Source organism: Pleurodeles waltl, chromosome 4_2, assembly GCF_031143425.1.
Source record: "Pleurodeles waltl isolate 20211129_DDA chromosome 4_2, aPleWal1.hap1.20221129, whole genome shotgun sequence".
NCBI lineage: Eukaryota > Metazoa > Chordata > Amphibia > Caudata > Salamandridae > Pleurodeles > Pleurodeles waltl.
The window spans coordinates 135,733,911-135,754,399 of record NC_090443.1 but is presented as its reverse complement, the minus strand read 5'-3'; the positions used below and the strand labels follow the sequence as shown (position 1 = coordinate 135,754,399).

The 20,489-nt window shown below is 46.0% G+C and overlaps 1 protein-coding gene across 3 annotated transcripts in view; it reads right to left on the bottom strand.

Annotated features, from left to right (window-relative positions):
- Nucleotides 1–4,705: 4,705 nt before the first annotated feature.
- LOC138292387 (leucine-rich repeat-containing protein 3-like) overlaps nt 4,706–20,489 on the bottom strand; it is a 193,757-nt gene continuing 177,973 nt past the window's right edge. For 2 of the 3 annotated variants that reach the window (XM_069230956.1, XM_069230955.1), the window contains one exon: nt 4,706–9,123. In XM_069230956.1, the coding sequence (XP_069087057.1) occupies nt 8,272–9,048 (777 nt within the window). In that variant the 5' untranslated portion in view covers nt 9,049–9,123 and the 3' untranslated portion in view covers nt 4,706–8,271. The remainder of the gene's footprint in view (nt 9,124–20,489) is intronic. The other variant, XM_069230957.1, reaches the window with a different exon arrangement.

Sequence of the window (20,489 nt, the reverse complement as noted above, 5' to 3'; positions counted from 1 at the left end):
CCCTCGATAATATAATGGTGATTCATCCGCTGCTAGAAAGATATGTGAAGTGGAAGAAAATGCCTGTCTATGCAGCCTTTATAGATTTTTCAACTGCGTTTGATCGCGTAGACAGGCAGATTCTTTGGAAGAAGTTGAATGCCATGGGTATTCCCGAGGGCATTTAAAAACGTATTCATTCCCTTCATACAGACACATGGTGTCATGTCATGTTATGGGGTAGGCGGGGAATGACACCGAAAATTACAACTAGAAACAGACTTAAACAGGGCTGTTTATTGGCCCTTTTTCTTTTTTCATTATATATGGTGGTTTTACCATTCGCATTGAGTATCATTGGTGGGGATGCCCGAAATTAGGTGGTTACCCTATGGGGACACTGCTTTACGCTGATGATATTATCTTATTAGATTCAACTCCTAAAGGACTTCAGAAGCGTCAAGATGCTCTATCAATGTACTCTGATGCCCAGTTTCTAAAGGTCAAAACAATAAGACTAAAGTTATGAGATGCTCTGTCAAAGGTTTTCCGAGGGGTAAAGGATATAGTTGGTCCTTTAAAAATATTCCCTTAGAGGTAGTAAAATTGTAGCTCTATTTGGGCAGAACCATGTCAGCGAATTTGGCAGATAAAGACCATATTCCAAATATGTCAAATAAGGCTTACGCTCATGGAAATGCACTAAAAACTCTTTATGGGGCAACTGGTTGTAGGCATTTAAAACATCTTTCAATGGTTTAGAAAATGGAGGTTCCTACCACTCATCTTTATGCTGTTGAAACGATTAAAGTTAGTGGTTGGCATTTTATGCATAGAGGGGAAGGTAAGATTTTACGTTCTATCTGCACTTTAAATTCCATGGCCTCAGTGGAAGCTTGACGATTTGAATTAGGATTGGTGAGTACGTATATTAGATAAGTAGTAGCTATCTTTAGGTGATATCATTGTATTTTACATGCTTATGCCAATACTTTAAAGGGCTTTATAGATTTGTAAATTCTTCTTGTTTATGCGCGTTCTGGGTCATTTTTTATCTAATGTTCAATCTGCATTGGAGCACTTTACACTGTCAAAATTAGACATTCAGAATATGAGCTATGTTCTTCTTATGTAATTTTTAAAATGTCATATGAAGAATTCTTCCATGCTGAATGATATGACCGTTTGTAATGCCAATCCTCGTTTTGCTAATGTGACTCATTCATTTCCTCTGGCTACTCCCCAGCCGTATTTAATGTGGAATTTGGAGCATAGGGTACGAAGGTGTATGTTGCTCTTCAGGTTGATTTGTGTGGTGGTAAAGGTTATAACTGATACTTGGAGGACCATTCCTAGGAAAGAAAGAATTTGTAACTTGTGTTATTTAGATATTCAGACTATTGAGCATGTTATTTTTGCTTGCCCAGTTTAAAAGATACTATAAGGAAGATTATTAAAACCACGGTTTTAAAGGTATGGAGCAAGAACTGCTAGGGCTGCTATGGATTTGTTAAACTAACCAATAAATGAATTAATGTGTGGGATTTTTTTACATTTTTAAACTTTTATGACTTTGTACTGATTTATTTCATATACTGTAGATCTTGATGTAAGATCTCAATCTTTAATAAAAACCTGAAATGAAACTCGGATCTTTAAATTAGCAGGGTGTTTTTTGACGAATGGGTGAGCACGCACAGGAGATAAGAATTCTTGTGCTAATGAGGTGATGGTGTATCCTTTAGAAGCACTGTGCCTACTTGTTGTCAGCACGTCCCACGGAGAAAGCCTTGGAAAACTTGTGCAAGGTTGTCTCTACTTGAGTGGAAGTCTCAGATCCTGTGACAACAAGGTTTTGCCTATTTTTGTAAGAGGCACAATAGAGGTGCGATAGGGATGTCTCTTTTCCTCAAGGTTCAAAAGCTTCAGAACTATAATCTAGCAGGAAGAAAGCTGGATCCTCTTTTATGTACTGTAGTCTTTGAATCACCCACACCGCAAGATGATGAAGAAGGAAAATCAATCTGGTTCCATAGGGAATGCTCTGTTGGGTAGTTGAGATCAGAGACACGGAGGAGCACAGAACTAAAATAAGGCCACAGTGACAGCAAGAAACTCAAGATATATACGCTATGGGATGCACTTGTAAAGATCTCTCAATCAGGGCACTACCTGAGCTCGCTCTTCTTGTGACTCTGTCTGTAATACTGATGTAATTGTTGATCTGCAAGGCAACACATTATCAGTACCAGGGCTTTCCCATAGTACCCCAGCTTTAAGAAGCACTACTGGAGCATTGTGCACATGTGCAATAGACGTGAGTGGAGTTTAAGTCATGTTATGTATTGCTCATTAAACAGTGACTATCACTGTTGGCCTAAAGGGCCTAAGAAAGACGGGACTGTTCACTATATTAGGCAGCAAAGGCTCCTTACGGGCTCTTGCCAGTGTTAAGCTAGTAACACATATGAAGGGTTAGGCTCTGAAGGCCCAATGGAAAAGCAACCACTTGCATGGCTTACAGCTTCCCTATGTTCCCTCTGACCTATCCCCACTCCACCCCACCACGAAGCAACGTTGAAGTATCGAGAAAGAAGCCAGGTGACTGCAAAAAACAGAGGCTCACTTCCTCTTGAGCTAAAATCCTACTATTCCCCAAACTTCAGAAATGATTTCCAGAGTAAAATAACACTTTTTGGAGCAAAGGCAGAAATGCATGTGTGCAATTATTGAGCCAGCTGAAGACATTACTCTTCAAGTTCTTCTGGATGTACCTGGTCCAAGAGAGCCTGGTGGTTGATGAGGGGGGGGCGGGAGGAGTACAGTTCTTTCTGAGCACTCATCAACCCTAAAAGAAAAATGTTAAGCACTTATAAGATTACCCACTGTGCATCGTGCTGGCTGTGCACTGGAGGCAAGCCTAAAAGCAGATACGTTTGGGACTAGAGACTGAAGATTATGCTTCACCATCCTGCAAGTTCACATATTCAGCACTTGATCAACAAAATAAATAATCCACACTCTTCTGAACAATTTGACAGAAGAAAAATGATACGCTCGTTCCCTCCTCCGAACCCACATAGGATTACGCTTTCACTAGACATTCTGTTCTGAACGAATATATACACTTTCCGTCTCACAACATCTGATCAGACGTTCCATGCCAAATAAAACAATGGACCTCGACATCCACTGGCAACTTAACTTCTGCCTGCTTTTTTACTTTTTACTGATCCAGAAGTTAAGCAACTCATGTTCCCATTAAAAGGGAAAAAAGTGTCTTAGGAATCAGAGAAAATTGGATTTTGTCAATTGGAGGTTTTTACCTAATCTCCGAACTACTCCACTATCACCAACCAGGCACGATCATTGCCTTCTATTTCAGGATCAAAAGATCAAGAGTTCTTTTACTCCTATGTCAGATCATCCTACATTTCAGCACTGCTTGCCCCTTACAACCTCCACTGGAAGGAAGTACCTGGTGAACAATTTATTTCCCTTCTTTCAGGTGCCCCTCTGAACCGCACAGGACTTAATTCCTTAGTAAATTTACACCAACTTTCCATTCTTTCAAGTCCTCCAATCCAGCCCCCTCATGTGTCTTCACATTACACCCACAGCTGCCAGGGTGGACCAAAAAGATGTGCATACGGCATTCTTCAGAAGGAACTAGCACATTCTGCTGGGTACTATACCCGACAAAGGGAACCACAGGGTTAGAACTATAACAAGGTTTAATCTAAATAGCAACAATCTTGGTTTTCACGTCGAGTCACTTACTCTTCTGCTTTTTTTCCTGCCACTCACTATCCTGCTTCTGAGCTGCACAAACCTTTGCCTTATTGCGATTTTGAAACACTTTTGTGCACAAACATGCAGCTTTTCCTCTCTGCTTCTTGTCTGCATCTTTAGAAAGCCCCGCCATCTGACCTGAGGGTTAAGTTTTCTTTTAAAATGTGTCTCAAAACTCACCCCCTCAACGGCGAATTATGGCATCCTCTGGTCATACTCTAATTAACACGGACTCCTACTTACTCTAACCCACGTTCTGCCATCTCGTCCCTTCCATCCGATATCCCCCTCCCCAATCCTGGACAACAGAAGTATAATGTATTAAATGTATATTCTGTTATTGTTTCTGCTGGTTTGTTTAATGTTTTCATGCATTATCCTCAGACCCACGTGTCTCTTGTTGAAATGTTGTTGATCCTCAATACATGTAAACTGGGCAAGTGTCAACATTGCTCAGCTAGGGCACAACAACGTGTTCTCTTTACAGGAAGAGGACTGGTGCAGCACAGAGCCTGAACAATCACAAGATGAAAATTGTTCTTCGCCAACAGAAAGAAACCATTGACTGTGAATTTGGGAAAGTGTACAGATGGGAGGGACACTTGCAGTAGACCCGGAAAAGGTTCATACACAGAATACAAGCAACAAAACATGTGGTTGGTCCATTCAAAGAAGGCCACATGAGCCGGACACTACAACCTGAGAGAAAACAAGTACAAGGAGGCACAGCAGGAAAATGTGAATCCTTAGATGGACCTCTTAAAGAGAAATAAAAGAAGCGGTATCTCTGTAAGTCGACAAGTAAGTGGGTATTGTGAATGTATTCCCTGGCTCCTTGAATGTGGTCTCTGAGGTAAGTCTTGAAACTGTACATGAATGCGGGAGTTCAGGAACAACACAAGAACACACACAATAGCGCAGTCACCGAGTCTAAGAACTTAGAACGTTTTATTTAAAACTACAGCATATTCTGGTTACTCAGAATAAGTTTACAATTTTTCTGCCTACAGAATCATTACAAAAATCCATGTTTGAGATGTGGCTTTTCGGATGCACGTTGGTGAGCAGAAGAACAGCACACACCTTCTTTGAAGCATTGTTCAACAAGGCCTGTCACCAGTTGGCAGCCCAATTGGACTATCACAGTGTTTCACATGAAATATGGTAGCAAGAACAGTCTGGCCGAGGAGGAAGCATGTGGCCAGCAACCACTTGGGCCAACAGGTGGTGATGAGTGCAGTCATACAAACGAAATAGCTACATTTACAGATGTAATCATGTGCCTATGGACGGCTGATTTGCAGCACCACTAGTTGCTATTTTTTTTTATTCCTTTCGATTATTTCGGTAATACTGGTAGTACAGTCCCAGTTTCTCAATCCTGTATCAGTTTGAGCATCTCTGTCACATGGAGGTACTGCTGACATTGTTTCTCCTGACATGGGGGTGCTGAAGTAATGCGACAATTGCACAGACGTCTCAAACATCATTCGTGTACCGTATTATGACATTGCCCTGTGTTATCACCATGACAGTCTTTGTTCAGACACAGTGGCACTTACCAGGTAGAATTTGCCCCTATCAGGCATCTTTACAGAGAGCTACTTTTCAACAGGTAGACTATACAATCAACCACTAAAACTAATAATAATAACCCAGTAAATAGGATAAGTCAGGAAGTAGAAGACCTCTCAACTTTACAACTGTTCAACAACAAATGGCAGCTGCATTTGTACTGTGCTTCACTGGCAACATCTAATTTGCTCAGATGATGCCAATTTCTTAATGTAGCCAGGATGAAGAAATCTGAATTCCACTACAGGGACGGAGTGCTAAATCGGGTCTCTCTTTGCCGAATAAACCCAATCTGGCAAACACAACCCACGCTCTATGGGTTGAAAAAGTGTCGGTGGTCAGGCAATGACCATCTGTGCTACACTTCTCAACTCATAGCACGGGATTTGCTGCTACAATATCCATTGTAGTGTGGAAAGCCAAGTTGGACAAAGGTTGCAGAATTAACTGAAATTGTGCCTCCTGCTAATGTAATATTCCAGCTTCTTAAAGGTTCATATGAAGTGAAAGTGGATGACCATGACATGAATTTTAGCCAATGAATATTCCTCCCTTGGATATGACATAAATCTCAGACCAGCCCAGAAGAAAGATCTACTCTCCCCCATTCATTTCAGTGATATTAACCACTATAACCTAATGCCCTCTTTGAGACACATGGCATGACGTGGTGTGTCAGAGTTAAGATCACAGTTCAGTGGTCAGTCAAGAAACAAAAGACAACAAAATCAAAGGAAAAAAACATTCCATTCTGTCCCCAAAGTTTGTCCCACATGTGTAGGTTCGGCAGTGACACACAGTTCGAATGCTCAGGTGCAACTATTTGCAGTGAAAAAGTGCAAAATAAGTGATTACTCACAGACACATTATTGACTACGTCGGCTCCAATCCTGTCATACTCGGACTACCTGTGAGGAAGCTAGGATATATGGAAGGCTTTTGCACCTTAAGTGGGCATAACAAAATGATATTCTCAAGGAGTAATGGCGTCCTAAGTGGGTAATCATTTTTTTATTTGTTGCAGCAATGATTTCATGAGGTGGATTGGAGGCGTCGCCACAAGACATACAGGCCAATTAAAGAAATATGATGATTGCAGGTAACATCATCTCAAAACACTGCACTATGAGTTCCCACACTATGCCAAGCTATACCCTAGGGCGTAAGGGAGAGTGCCTTTGGTGCAAATGCTTCTGGGGTACCTCTAGGCATGTAGCATACCGCAGATTAAGGAGAGCTCCTCTTTCCCTGACACCCAGCAGGTGGCAGTGAACAATATGCTGGTGTGCAGCTTTGGTGGGCTTGTGGGATAATGATTAAGGCACTACACTTGGAAGCAGGACTCCTGCCCTTCTAATAACACTGTTGTGCGACCACTAAAAAGTCACCTTCTACCTTTCTGCTGCTCAGAAGGAGTAAGCGATCAGCAAAACTGGCAAGACACTACTACTGCTTGGATTTTTGGCACTGGCAATCACCCTGTCTGAGAGGGTGTGTTTATGAAACTGCATGACAGCAATCTAGAAACCCCTCCAGCGCCGAGGTACCCGATCTTCCCGGAGAAAAGTTAGACAGAAACTCAAGTTACAGGAAGAACAAATGCGAGAGAAAAGAGACCGCTAACACTTGGAATGTAGGTTAGGTTCAACCTCCAAAACTTCAAAAGACCACAAAGCCTAAATATCAGGCCAAGTTCACATCCGACCCCACATGAGGGGTGCCTTCAAAGAAGGATGTGAGGTGGGAATGACATTCTCAATTATTCTCATGCCTTCTGCTGCTGAAAAGGGAGGCTACCAGTTTAATACCCAAGTCACTGAAGTTACGCCAAACTAGGCATGCTCCCTGGTTTTCCCATCAAATTAACACATTATTCAAACACTGTACCTTAAAGACACTTAAGCCAATTGCCCACTTCATTTGAGTCTTATTAGTAGAGACCTATGTGAACGTTCAAACAGGTTGAAAGGGTATTGGATACTACCAGCACTTACCGTACACAAAGTGTTCTGGATCTGGCAGCTGTGTCTAAATGTAGCATTTACGTAAGTTACATTTCAGTCAATGGTGAAAGGGGTAGGTTCTGAGGGGCTGGATCCACTCGCTAATATTTTCTGCCACTTACAAACTTATTGATGTTGAGGAAAGAGCGTTGTGACATTGACTGCACCAGACTCCGGGGGGTGTGTCTTACCAGACCTCGCTGTAGGGCACCAGCTAGTCCCTGATGACCATGGATACCATGGCCATCTTTGGGCAGTAAATACTCTACAGACTATGCACAAAATGGCAGCAGTTATGTCGAGAACACATCTCAGTATTTGGAAGACAGCTCCCATTTGTAGCAGCAATGACAGAAAATATGTATTTTAATTGGCACAACGATCGGACTAAAGTGGAAGGAATAAAATGTAAACACACCAACCAACTGCTGTGGATCCTCTACATTATTAAACCTAATCCTGTCAAAACTTGTTGCAACAACTGTATTACAGTCAAAACTCTATTGTACTACATTTTTTGGACTGCTTGAGTATCTATCCTGGACCTCTGGCTTATGCGTGTAAATTTAGCTCATGAAAGTGTGGACTTCGCTGCCAGACCGCAAGGTTACTGGTCACAAAAAGCAAAGCATTCTTGGCAGCAGACTGTAGATGAGGATACAGAGCACTGTCTCTCGGCCAAGACTCAGCCACTTAGAACAAATCAACCTTTGCTGACTATTTCGACATACACGCGTATTTCCAGTTGGCTTCCTACTGGAGAAAGAGCCTATAAGATGCAGTGCATTTTCAGACCTCAGGAGGAAGAAACAGTGTAAAGAGTCCTTGATATCACATCTTGCGTCAGCTCCCACTAGTATAGGGCCCCAGGAGCAAGGCACCTGGGCAGTGACTGCGCTCCTTTACAGTCTGCTGTATGAGGTCAGAGGACAGTACTGACTGTATCTCCCTCTGTCGTGATTTTCTTGGGCAGAGGAAGAGACTTGAGGTACTCCAGGTGGCGCCGAGCCTCTGCCTGGTTCTGCCGCACGTAGTAGACGACATAGGCTATAACCATAGTGAACCAGCAAAACATGGTAACCAGCATAGCCACATCAGTTGTTTTTTGTTGGAGGCTACAGAAGTTGATGCCAGAGTGCAGAAGGCGAATGAAGGGCTGTCCAGAGAATTCATCCTGAACTGCACTGTGGCACACAATCTCATTGAGAGTCTCAGGGTCTAAGTTGAGCGTTTCAAAGAGTTCCTGTAACGAGCACTCACAATGCCAGGGGTTGTTGTACAGACGTGTTTTGGGCCTCAGTCTCCCAAAAGCCTCACGTCCAAGCTGCTGGATCTGGTTGTTGGACAGGTCTAGGAGGCGAAGGTCATCTCCCAGCTCACGGAAGGCACCTGGCTCTATGCTGTCGATCATGTTGTTGGAGAGGTCAAGCTCTCGCAGTTTGGACAGGTCCCTGAAGGCACCTTCTGGGATGTTGGTGATGTGATTGGAATCAAGGTAAAGCAGATGTGTGTCCCGGGGGATGTTGTGGGGAATCTCCTTTAGTTCACGCTGGGTGCACCGTACTACCCAGCTGTCTGCCGAGCAGTTGCAGCCCTCTGGACACATGTGGGAGCAGCGTAGGCAGAGCGCCAGGACCAGGAAGTGAAGCAAGGGCATCAAGTATGCCAGTCGGGCAGGGCCTGTCTTTTTCACGGGCATCTCAGCATCGTCTCTTTCTGGGCATCGTGGTCATCGAGGTGAGGAGCTCCTTCGGTCACATCAAGTGCAGTAGACCTGGAGAGATGAGAATAGAATTCAGGAGGGCAGAAACAAACAACTGCACAGATCTGTCATCAACTGTGACTAGTTCCCACCACTTTATACATAGATAAACTGGTCCATGTTGAGGAGATAAAGAATCTGAGCTGAGGAAGGATGGACAGTAAAGCTAGCGAGTTAAGAGATTTCTGGTTATGTAATGGGGTATTTGGATAGTGCAGCATTTGCCAATTACTTACTGTAACTTAAAATGGAGACCTCCCCCAAAAATTTACCTCAAGCAGTATTCCCACATTTTACTAGATAGGAGACAGTGGTAAAATTCAACGTCACGATACAATGAGTCCACGTATTCAGGCACCTCCCAAAGCATTAACATCAAGAGAAATACAATTCATTAAACATATTACATTTTAAATCTAATGAGCAAACTGAGTAGGCCTAATCAACAACCAAGATCTAATTAAATGAACAGTTAAAGGGTTTCATTAAAAAAACGAAAAGTAAAGAAGCAGAGTCAATGCCATGAAGGCTTTCAAATGCAGAGTAATACAGAGTATGCAAAAATCTGAAATTATTTTAAGTCTCAAAAGTGCAGCAAAATCAATACAATAACAGACGGTATCTCTAGCAGCTTCTAAGTCTCCTTGATTTTGGGACCCCCCCCAAAATCAAGAGGGTCCTATCCATAATTCTTTCATATTAAATAAACAGTTCTGCAGAATAATCGTAGCTTGAGCAAATGTATAATTTCTTCAGCAAATCAGAGATATGAAAAATAAACACGATATTGCTTTAATACTTGCACACTAACCCACTGCATGAATAAGTATTCTGCACCCTTCATGCTAATGTCATCCAAATATGGTAGAACAGAACGTATGTGAATGAATAGGTTTCAGTGTATCAGAGGATGTAAAGCATGTCACAAGTTATAGCTGAACTGGCGAAGTTAATCAGAAAAAGAACAATAATAATAGTGGAAAACTACTAAATTAATTACAGCTTGACGGTGCTCTGCGGAGCTTGTGCATTGGTGGAGAGAGGATGTGCATGGGGGGGGGGGGGGCGGGAGGTGGGCTGGGTGATGCACTGAATGAGTACCAGAGATGACTTCCATCTTGAACAAGGTGGCAATTCATACAGCAATGTGGCATATTAACATTCGTTAGAAAAACACTCCTATATACACCATAGAAAAATTATTTCAAAACCAGTCATATTATCATCCTGTACAGGTGAATTTGTGTGGTTAAATGAATACCACTCACTTCATACTGCACAAAAGAACAAATTGCTTACCTATATTAACGCTGTATCTGGTAGAGACTGTATCTTGCCAAAGATTACTTACCTTAAAATTATCCCCACGTGTCAGACTGGATCGTGAAGCTTTTTTGTGAGCAGTACCTCTCATTTGGCTCTGTGTGTTGTCGTTCGCACTGGAAGTGACATGTGTGGTGCCTATATGGGCACCACCCTAGCGCACTGACCTCAGTTTGTTTTTGTGATTTTCCACACCAGAAGCGCAGAGACAGGAAGAACACTGGTGTGAGAAACTAGGGTCATGAAAAAGAAACAACCTGTCCCGAAAAATCTGTTCGCAGAGCAGGAAGGTTGGGTGGGTAAACTGTTGCTGAAGGTAAGTAACTTGTTCATCTGATTGAGACTTCTAGCCGCATATTCCTTACCTTAGAATAGATACCCAAGCAATACCTCTCCAGAGATGGGTCTGCGAACATGATTCATACTAGGAAGTCCTGCAGGACCAAATTGGCAAAATGCCTGTCCCGATGGACCTAACTGTCCAGGCAGTAGGGCTTAGTGAACGTATGCAGTGAGGCCCAAGTTGCTGCCTGGCAGATGTCCAAGACCGGAACTCTGCATGCTAACGCAGCGGTCGCAGCCTTTGGTCTGGTGAAATGAGCTCCTAAACCGTTTGGTGGTTGTTTCTTGGCCAATGCGTAGCAGGTCCATCGGAAGATGGATCGCTTCTGCACGGCCTTCCCTTATTGGCTCTGACATATCCCACAAACAGATGATCGTCCACCTGAAAAGGTTTTGTGCGGTCAAGGTAAAACAATAACGCTCTGTTTGGGTCCAGCCAGTGGAGTCTCTCCTCTTCCTTAAAGCGTAAAAAGGAGGCCCAGTGATGGACTGGCCTATAGGGAATGGGGTAACTAGGATGCTTGACTTTTAAAGGCCAGTTTGCCTGGGAAGAAGGAGAAGTATGGAGGCTGAGATGACTATGCCTGTAGCTAACAGACCTTCCAGACAGATGTATTTGCCATCAGAAAGGCCGTCTTGATGGTGAGCAGCCTAAGAGGGCAAGCATGAAGCGGCTCAAAGGGAGCACACATTAGAAAAGAACCAAGTTAGGGTCCCACTGAAGCGCAACAAAGGAAGCTGGGAGAAATAAGTGTTGCAAACCTTTAAGGAACCTATTTACAATAGGGGACTTGAAGAGGGAATGCTGATCAGGTAGCCGCAGGAAAGCAGAGATGACAGATAAATAAGCCTTCAATGTGCCCAATGAGGAGCCCTGCTGGGCCAGAGTAAGGATAAACAAAAGAACTTAAGGAAGGGCTGCAGCTAAAGGATATATCTGTTTGGCTGTACACATGCCAGAAATTTGCTCTAATGGCCGGCGTCTATCGTCTTGGTGGAGGGGTGCCGTGCTGCCACGATTACATTACATACTTTTGCCGAAAGGTTAGAAAGCTGTCAACTGTCACTGCTCAATCTCCACATCTGAAGGAGAAGCTTTGACAGGTTTGGATGGAGAGCCCTCCCCTGCTGCTGCGACAGAAGGTGCTCCCATAGGGGCAGCCTGATCGGAAGACTGATGGCCATTCTCAACAGCTCATGATACTAAACTCTCTGAGCCACAACAATGAATTGGGCCCGGTTATTCCTGATCTTCTTGAGAACTCTGAGCAGGAGTGCAATGGGCAGAAAGGCATCCTCCAAGTTCTGGACCATGTTGAAGAGATTCCCCTGATGCTGCGCCCACTGGAACTTCGGGTCCCACTGCAGAGCCTGCATATGCCAGGAGGCATATGTCACAAGCAGAATGCAGGACGTCAGCCTCTGAGTCAGTCTCACCGCAATCCAGGATAGGGGCTGAAACATCGTTATCATAGCCTGAATGTCTTTGACTCACCGTTCAAGAGGATAAGCCCAAAACTGCACTGTGTCCAGAACATTTCAGATGAAATGGAGCATTTGATAAGGAGATAGGTGTGAATTTGGCACATTGATAGTGAACCCCAGGGAGACGGGAAGTCTGCCATAGTCTGGAGGAGGAAGACGACCACCCAGGGCGAGCGCGCCTTAAACAGCCAGATGTCGATATAGGGGAAAACTGGCACACCTGATCTCCGCAGATGAGCTGCAACCACCTCCATCATCTTGGTGAACACCAGAGTACCGCTTGTGTGGTCATAGGGGAGTAAGGTGGACTGAAAGTGCTTGTGGCCTACCGTGAATCGCAGGTAGTGCCTGTGGGCAGGCAGGATGGGGATGTGGAAGTATGCATCTTGCAAGTCCATTGCTACCATGCAGTCTTCAGGCTACAGGGCAGACAGGCCTTGAGCTTGCGTGAGCATTAACATTTTGAATTTCTCCTTTTTCAGGAAGAAATTGAGAGTGCGCAGATCTAGGATAGGTCGAAGGCCTCCGTCCTTCTAGGGCACCAGAAAGTAGCAAGAATAGCAACCATGACATACTTCTGATGCCAGCACCCTTTCTATGGCTCCCTTGGCCAAGGGAGCTGCCACTTCCTGGTGGAGCAATGAGATATGGTCCTCTGTCAGCCAGTTGCAAATGGGTGACATGGGCGGAGGGGTAGACAAGAAGGGGAGGGAGTAGCTTTTTCAGACAATCTGAAGAACTCAGCAGTTGGATGTTATAGACCTCCAGTGGTACAGGTGATGGTTATCCTGCTGCCCTCTGGATGCCTGTGGTGGTCAGATGACAAACTAAAGAGGCTGCCGGGGGGTGGTGGCTGACTCGACTTCTGGCTACCTGACACATGTGGTCTGTGGGTACCATGTCCTTGGCCACGCAGGAGCTGGGAAGCTTGTGTGCCGTGGTGGTTGGGTAAGTAGACAGCAGCTGGAAGCCTCATCCATGGCCGCCAAAGACCTAAAGGCAGACTGAGGTTGGCGAGGGGCAATGGAAAGGCCAAACCACCTGGCCATAGCTCTGCTGTCCTTGAAGTGCTCAAGCACTGAGTCCGCCCTGTCTCCGAAGAGTTGGGAGCAATCAAAGAGCATGTCCATGAGTGAGGCCTAGATATTCCCCGAAAAGCCATTGGTTCTCAACCAGGCGAGGCGCCAATAGGCCACCGACAATGAAACTGCTCTGCGTCCAGCCCATAGCATATGGCGAACTTAGTTGCATCTGTCCCATCAGCAATAGGTTGGGAGACTATTGCTCAGGCCTTCTCCAGGACCTCAGGCAGCACCTATGCAACTGAATCCCAAAGTGCACTGGATTATCAGTCCAGATGGCACAAGGTGTTCACCGACAACAGTGTCAGGGTGACGGAGGAAAACATCTTCTTTCCCAAAGTATCCAGCCTCTCGGATTTCTTGTCTGGTGGAGTGGCAAGGAATGCATCAGGATTCACTTTGTAAGTGGGGGATTAGACCACCAAGCTCTCTGACATGGGGTGCTGAGTGAGGAAGTTGGGGTTCACAGGAGCAGGGTAGAGGTGGTGGGCAGTTGTCCTGTTCACAGGAGCCCCTGTGCAGGGGTTGGACCATTCCCTAGGTGGGACATCCATTAGGGCTTCATTAAATATGAGTAATGGTTCTGTGGGGGCAATTCCTAGTTGGCGCACCTCAGTCAAGATGTCCACTGCGGATAACATAAGGTACTAGTCTTCAGCCACCCTTACCACCACCATTGCAAAAGTGGCACCCTCCTCCTCTGTAGCCATGGTCGGAGAAGACACTAAGCCACTATCAGGGGAGGTGTCCAGTACATTGGCGTCCGCCAATTCCTTACACCAGGTGTCCACGTGACATCCAGGGGCTGTTATTCATCAGGGTCAAGTGGCCTCTCCCAGTCCCCCTCTCCCCCAAGTTCAGCCCATAGGAATAGGGCACAGGCTCGAACCTGGATGAAATGCCTCTAGCCAGTGGCGGCATCGTACAACACCCATCCGACTTCGTGTTAGAGTCTGGGATGAGCATTGGGACGTCACTGCCGGTGGCGACAGGGACGTTGGCAGTGGGGAAGGTGCTGCAAGAGATCGAAGGTGGCTCGCACACCACCAGTGTAGACCCGTCCATGGATTCAAAGGGATCTACTGGTGCCAGGGTTAAACCCGCTGGCAGAAGACCAGTAGGGTCCCTTCCCAAACCCACAGGGCCTAAAGACGCTCCAGCAGGGACAGGCTGCTCAAAGATGATGTGCATGGCCTCATAAAATTCATGGAGTTGGTCGGGGTCACTTCTGAAACGCGAGTAGGCACGGAGACAACCGAGGCTGCAAGCTCAACTACGGAGCCAGGCCTCAAATGCCGATGTTCCCTCGTCTTGTCAGAAGACTTAGATGGGTGGGGCTATAATGAAGATCTCTTCGACTTATTGTCCTGCTTGCATTTGTGAGACTTATCCAAAAGCCTGGACGATTTTGAGTGCGATGACGAGAAACTGGAGTGGCACCACAACAGATCCCGGATCCTTACTCCCCACTGGGATCGAGACCATCTCGGTGTTGCATGTCGAGCAGCCAGGCTTTGGGGTGCATGGTGCAACAATTGATACATGTCTCAGCGTTGTAGTCTGGCACAAGGCACCAGAGGCAGACGAGGTGTGGGCCATCACTGACTACTGCCGATGACAGGTGCCACAGGTCTTAATAACAGCTTCGCTTGTGGACATCCTGCCATATCAGGAGACTGTCTCATAACCCTTTGACAAAAGGTGAAAAAAAATGTTAGTCAAAAAGTGACTGAAGTGGCTCATGAAAAAGTATCAGGATCCAGTCTGATGCTTGGGGATAATCCTAAGGTAAGGAGTATGCGACTAGAAGTCTCTATCAGATATACAAACCCCGAAAATCTTTTACAGGTTGAAGGGAGTTTGTTCTGAAACTGCAGACGTGTTGGTGGGTAAGTTGGTGAGTGCAGGTTATTCTTCACAGAGATTATACAATAAATGGGAAGGTCAGGCTGTCGAACATTCATTCGAATATCATGAATGCAGCGTGAACAGTGGGCTACCTCTTGTAGTGGTTCACAATAGGTTTATGACCCGAGGCTGTCTGCATATACCCTGTCAATTGCCTTCACCTGACACAAGTTTGGTTTAAACATATTTCATACAGGCAACTGGAATCTATTACACTAGAAACCTTCATATTAAAGTTTTCAGGTTTCTATTCAACTTTAATCATCACATAAATATACAAAATAAATACACATAGCGGACAATACATTTTACAGCAAAGATTAACATTTTATGCTGAAAAAGGAAATTCTTACAAATATCTAATCCTGATGAAGTACAATTTGAATCAAATAACCAATCTAGAGACGTCAGTGAGCAATGACTGACTGCAATGTGTTTAACCCCCAGTGTCCACAGACCTCCCTGATTTACCAAAATACGTTTAAGATAAATTGTCCTCGAGTCCAGCAGAGAAATAGGAGATTATCCGCCAAAGCCGGATCTTTGCCACACATTTTACAAATACACCCGAAAGTACGGTCCTTATCCTAGGAACTATCACTTATAGGATATGTAGGGATGTTTACCATACGTGCGATCTACTTACAAGATACTTATGTGGGTTAATCAAAGAGACACAAAGACAAAACAAGAGAAGTTTTCATTGAGTAAAGTAGAAGGCTCCTCCCATAGCAAATGTTACTTTATCAGCCCTAGTCTTACTGAGCCAAACGCCACCAGAGAGCACACAACACCATGTCATTCCACCTCGTCTCTGGCAGATCAACATAGCCACCTAGAACAAACTGAGGGATACATAGATACACAGATAATCAAAAAGCAAATGTATGTCATTATACTATTACTTGGCCGAAGCAAACAAGGATTTTTTTAGAACTTGTCTGCGTGAAGTGTTGCTTACATCTGAGCAATGTGATGCGGTTTAACAAGCATTTTAGGGGTTGGAATAAAATCCGAGAAAAAATCCTATCTGCGGGGATTCTAGAGCTGCGAGGACTACACTGAATCCCTAGCGCAAAACAACATAACCAGCACAGGAACAGCCACTTGCACCTGGACTCCAGGCAAATCACTCGAATTGAAGCTTTACTCCACAGCTGCATTGCCAGTCTCCAGCAGACTCCTTCCAGCAGAATAAATGTTCGGACAGCCTGTTCAAAACAAAGTTAAAATCAGGTACAGCATGTTTTATACAGCATTACACTTCCAAAATTCTAACTGAACTTCTGGAGGACACATTTTGCTTTTCGGGCAGTCAAATTGATCTACAGAGAGTGTCAATGAGGTTCAGATCATAAAGCAGCGACCAAATTAGGAGGATGGCCAAGGTGAAAGGCACCAATCTTATTCTGTTCCAGCCAATCCTGAAAAGCCTGTACATAAACCAATAAGCCCACAATGAGGCAGAGTTAGGCTTCCTCAAATAACACCTGTGGTTATTTGCTACTGAACCATGCATGTGACCAATGTACATGTGCCTTCTGTAAAAGCAGCCTGCCACACTGCAGTCAAACGGCTCTGCACCAGAGGTCTCGAACCTCTTCTCTAATAGGAGCTATTTATATTCTATGAGAATACTGCTGAGCTACTATTTTGATTAGAGATGCAATTTTAATAGTAACCACATAAAACAAGATTACGTGAGTGGCTACCAAATGCAGGATAACCATTAGAGTTCACCTCAGTGCATAAGGCATGGTCCAAAAGTAAGGTAAAAATGCTTTGTGAAAATGTAATCCTTCCACATGGGTAGCACATAACAGCCATAGCACCAAGGGAATTATTAACTGTTTGATTTTTATTACTCGAGTATCAGCTTTAAATATGGTTTGGAAAGTCGACCATAGTTCCACAACATCAACTTATGAGTTCTGAAAAAACACAAATTTTCATCCAGAATATATGTTTTTCAATATTGAGATATATATACAGAAGGCTGTAGTTCTTTGAGACTTCTTGGAGCGCACATGCAGTTACGGGGAAAATAACCAAAAGGTTGCAAACTTTAGAGGGCGCATTGAGGTCACAGTGACCAAAACTTACTAAGACTGATAGACCAAAGACTTATCAGGAATGGTCAGGCTCTGCAGATTATGTATTTTGCTACCCATGGAACTCACCTACAGGAATGTCCAATCATGATCCACGGTTGGCAGAAATTCAGTTGGAACAAACCAGAACTTGGCCCACGGGAGCCGCGGCTCCCTGGTGCACCATCAAAACTAGCCAGGGGCGCCGCACACAGTTTGGGAACCACTTAGCTATTTCCATTTCGGACACAATAAAACTACAGCCAGTGGTTCCCAAACTGTGTGCGGCGCCCCTGGCTAGTTTTGATGGCGCACCAGGAAGCCGCAGCTCCCAGTTTGGAAAGTTGGTCAGAATAGTGCGGAGGTATATTAAAGATATGAGTAAACAACATTAAGGTGTTGGACCACCTCGCTGGCGGTGGAGGTGCGACCGCCCACAGGGTGGCAGACCGGATCGCCGTAGTATGAGTCAGGTAGACGAATACAAGCAGAGCAGCCACTTCACCGCTGCTACCGCCGGAGTGTGAGAGCTGTCGACAACGGTGGGGGCCCTATTCAGGCCGGCGAAAAGGCCCTTCCCGCCCACCGTAATACGAAACACCACACCACCAAGATTTCCGGGGCGGAACCACTGCCACACATAGCCTGGTGGAAGTGAGCCATACATAAGGAAACACTCACCTTTGAGACACAGACGACGTCGAGGCTGACATGGATGTGAACTGGAAATCTTCCCAGTGCGGACCCTTGTGACATTCCTCCACAACCGTGACTGCAGACGAAGACGACAACGGTGAGTACAGCCGCCTAGCACACAGGGGAGACATTACACACCCACACACCACACGGATCCCACACACCACCACGCCCACATACACTCACACTGACACTTTTACACACACACCCCCTCACCACCAACACCCCAACACACCCCCTCCCAAAACTAGGTCCACAATCTGTACAGGTAGACACTTACCTGACACATGCACAGCAAGAAAATGCAAAGCACATACCTGTGTGCACAACCCTCCCACATTAAAACAAAGAACTATGGAAGAACATTGCACCAACATGTCTGCTGGCCAGATATATTTAACCAGAAACTGGAGGCAGAAAAATAAGTGCAGACAAGGCCATGGGCAAGTCCATTCAAATTGTCCCGTTGGGCCCACAAGGCCCCCACTTGACTCCTACCACGACCATGGCCTCCACAGGGAAGGGGCATCAATGGAGCAGGCAGGCACCTCAGGGAGCAGGGGTAGGGGGTGGTAGGGGTGGGGACTCAGGCTTGGGAGTGGGCTCCCCGGCTTAGGTTTTGGAGTGGGTGGGGTTTTGGACTTGCTCTGGGAAGGAGTGGGAGTGGGCCTGGACCGTGGGGGTGGCAGTGGGATCTGGCCTCCTACATGTCCTTTTCCTCCCTGGGGAAGGGGCACAGGACTGTGAAGCGATGACTGGGGAGTATACTGACGAGGAAGGAGTGGCTTTGGTGAGGGCAAGGCAGCATTTAGGGACAAACCAGCATGGGCCAGTCGGTTTGAAAAGGTCGACACGGGAAAGGAAAAGCTTCTTAGGTGCACATAGAGGGGTTTTGGAGATAGGGTTGGGAGTGGAGGTAGAGGGAGTGGAAGTGTTTGGTGTAGGAATGCTGTCAGTTGATGCAGGTGTGTGCTTCGTCTGCTCATGTCTTGTAGATGGCTGTTGTGTGGATGTGCGGGTTCATTTGCGTGAACTAGCAGGAGGGGCAGAAACAGTGGGAGTAGACAGGCAGCTAGTGTAGATGGATGTGTATGTGTATGTGTGTGTGTGCAGCTCTGGTGAGTGCTGCAAGTGTCTGTGAAAGTTGTCGTGGTAACTGCGAGTGTAGTGTCTGGGGTGCATGAGCGAATGTCAGCAGTTGAGGTGACTGTGAGAATGGTGGCTGGAGCAGTGACTGAGGGTGCAGAGAATGTGGGTGTGCATTGTGAGGTGACAGACAGGAAGTAGGGGGTGGTTGACACAATGGGGGAAGTGGCTGTTGTGGTGTGTGCAATTGGTTGTTGGGTGTGTGCCTGCTTGTGGTGGGATGTGTGGTGCCTGTGTTCCTCTTTGACTTTCTTGTGTGTTGGCCTGGGTGCATCCCTGTCTGTGTGCTTAGGATGGGTGAAGGGTATGGGGTACTGGAAAGGGCAGAGGAGGTGGGAGGCGGGACAGAAGAACCAGGGACACTGGCTGCGTCAAAGAGGAGGCCAGAGCCTGAAAAGATCTCTGTAGGCCAGACATGGCACTGTGAATGCCTTCCAGGTATGCATTGCGTTTTTGCATCTGTGACACCAGCCCCTGGATGGCATTCACAATGGTTGTCTGCCCTACAGAGATGGTTCTCAGGAGATCAATAGCCTCCTCACTGAGGGCAGCAGGACTGACTGGGGCAGGGGCAGAGGTGCCTGCGGCGAAGGAGACGCCCACCCTCCTGGGTGAGCGGGCACGGGCAACTCGGGGGGGGGTAGCTACTGGGAGGGTGGTGCTGTTACGGGGGTGGCGGAAGATCTTGTATGTCCAGTGTTTCCAGCAGTGTCCGCCACCACCAGGAAGCTGCCATTGGAGGAGCTGTCAGAGTTAATACCTGCAGTGGTAGTTGCCTCCTCCGTGGTGCTCCCCTCGCCCTCCATCTCACTGGTCCTCTCGGCGTCGGAGGTCTCTGCCTCCTGGGTCCCGTGGGCAGCAGCATCCCCTTTCACCGGTGCCTCTGCTCCTTCGCCAGAGGATGCTAATGCACACATGAACACCAGAACATAAGGGGGGGGAATGAAAAAAGAGGGATGTAGGCTGTCAATACCTGATTGAATATTGGCACAAATGCACTCCCACCCTCCCAGACACTATCCCTCAACATCACCTACTACATCAAGGTAGGTACCCCTGTGTGGTGCTCTAACTCCCACAAAACACTGACCTACCTACACTTCACTGCCCAACTACATCACCATCCATTCTGTACATTTCCAAATGTGTTGACTTTGAACAAGGGAGAGAGATGCTGTCCCACCACAATGTGTTCAGACTCAGAGGACATACATCAGACCCACTAGGCCACCCATGGGACCTGTGACATGACAGAATACCCACCCATTCTAAGCAGAATTCACAATCCCAATAAAGGAAAGGGGGA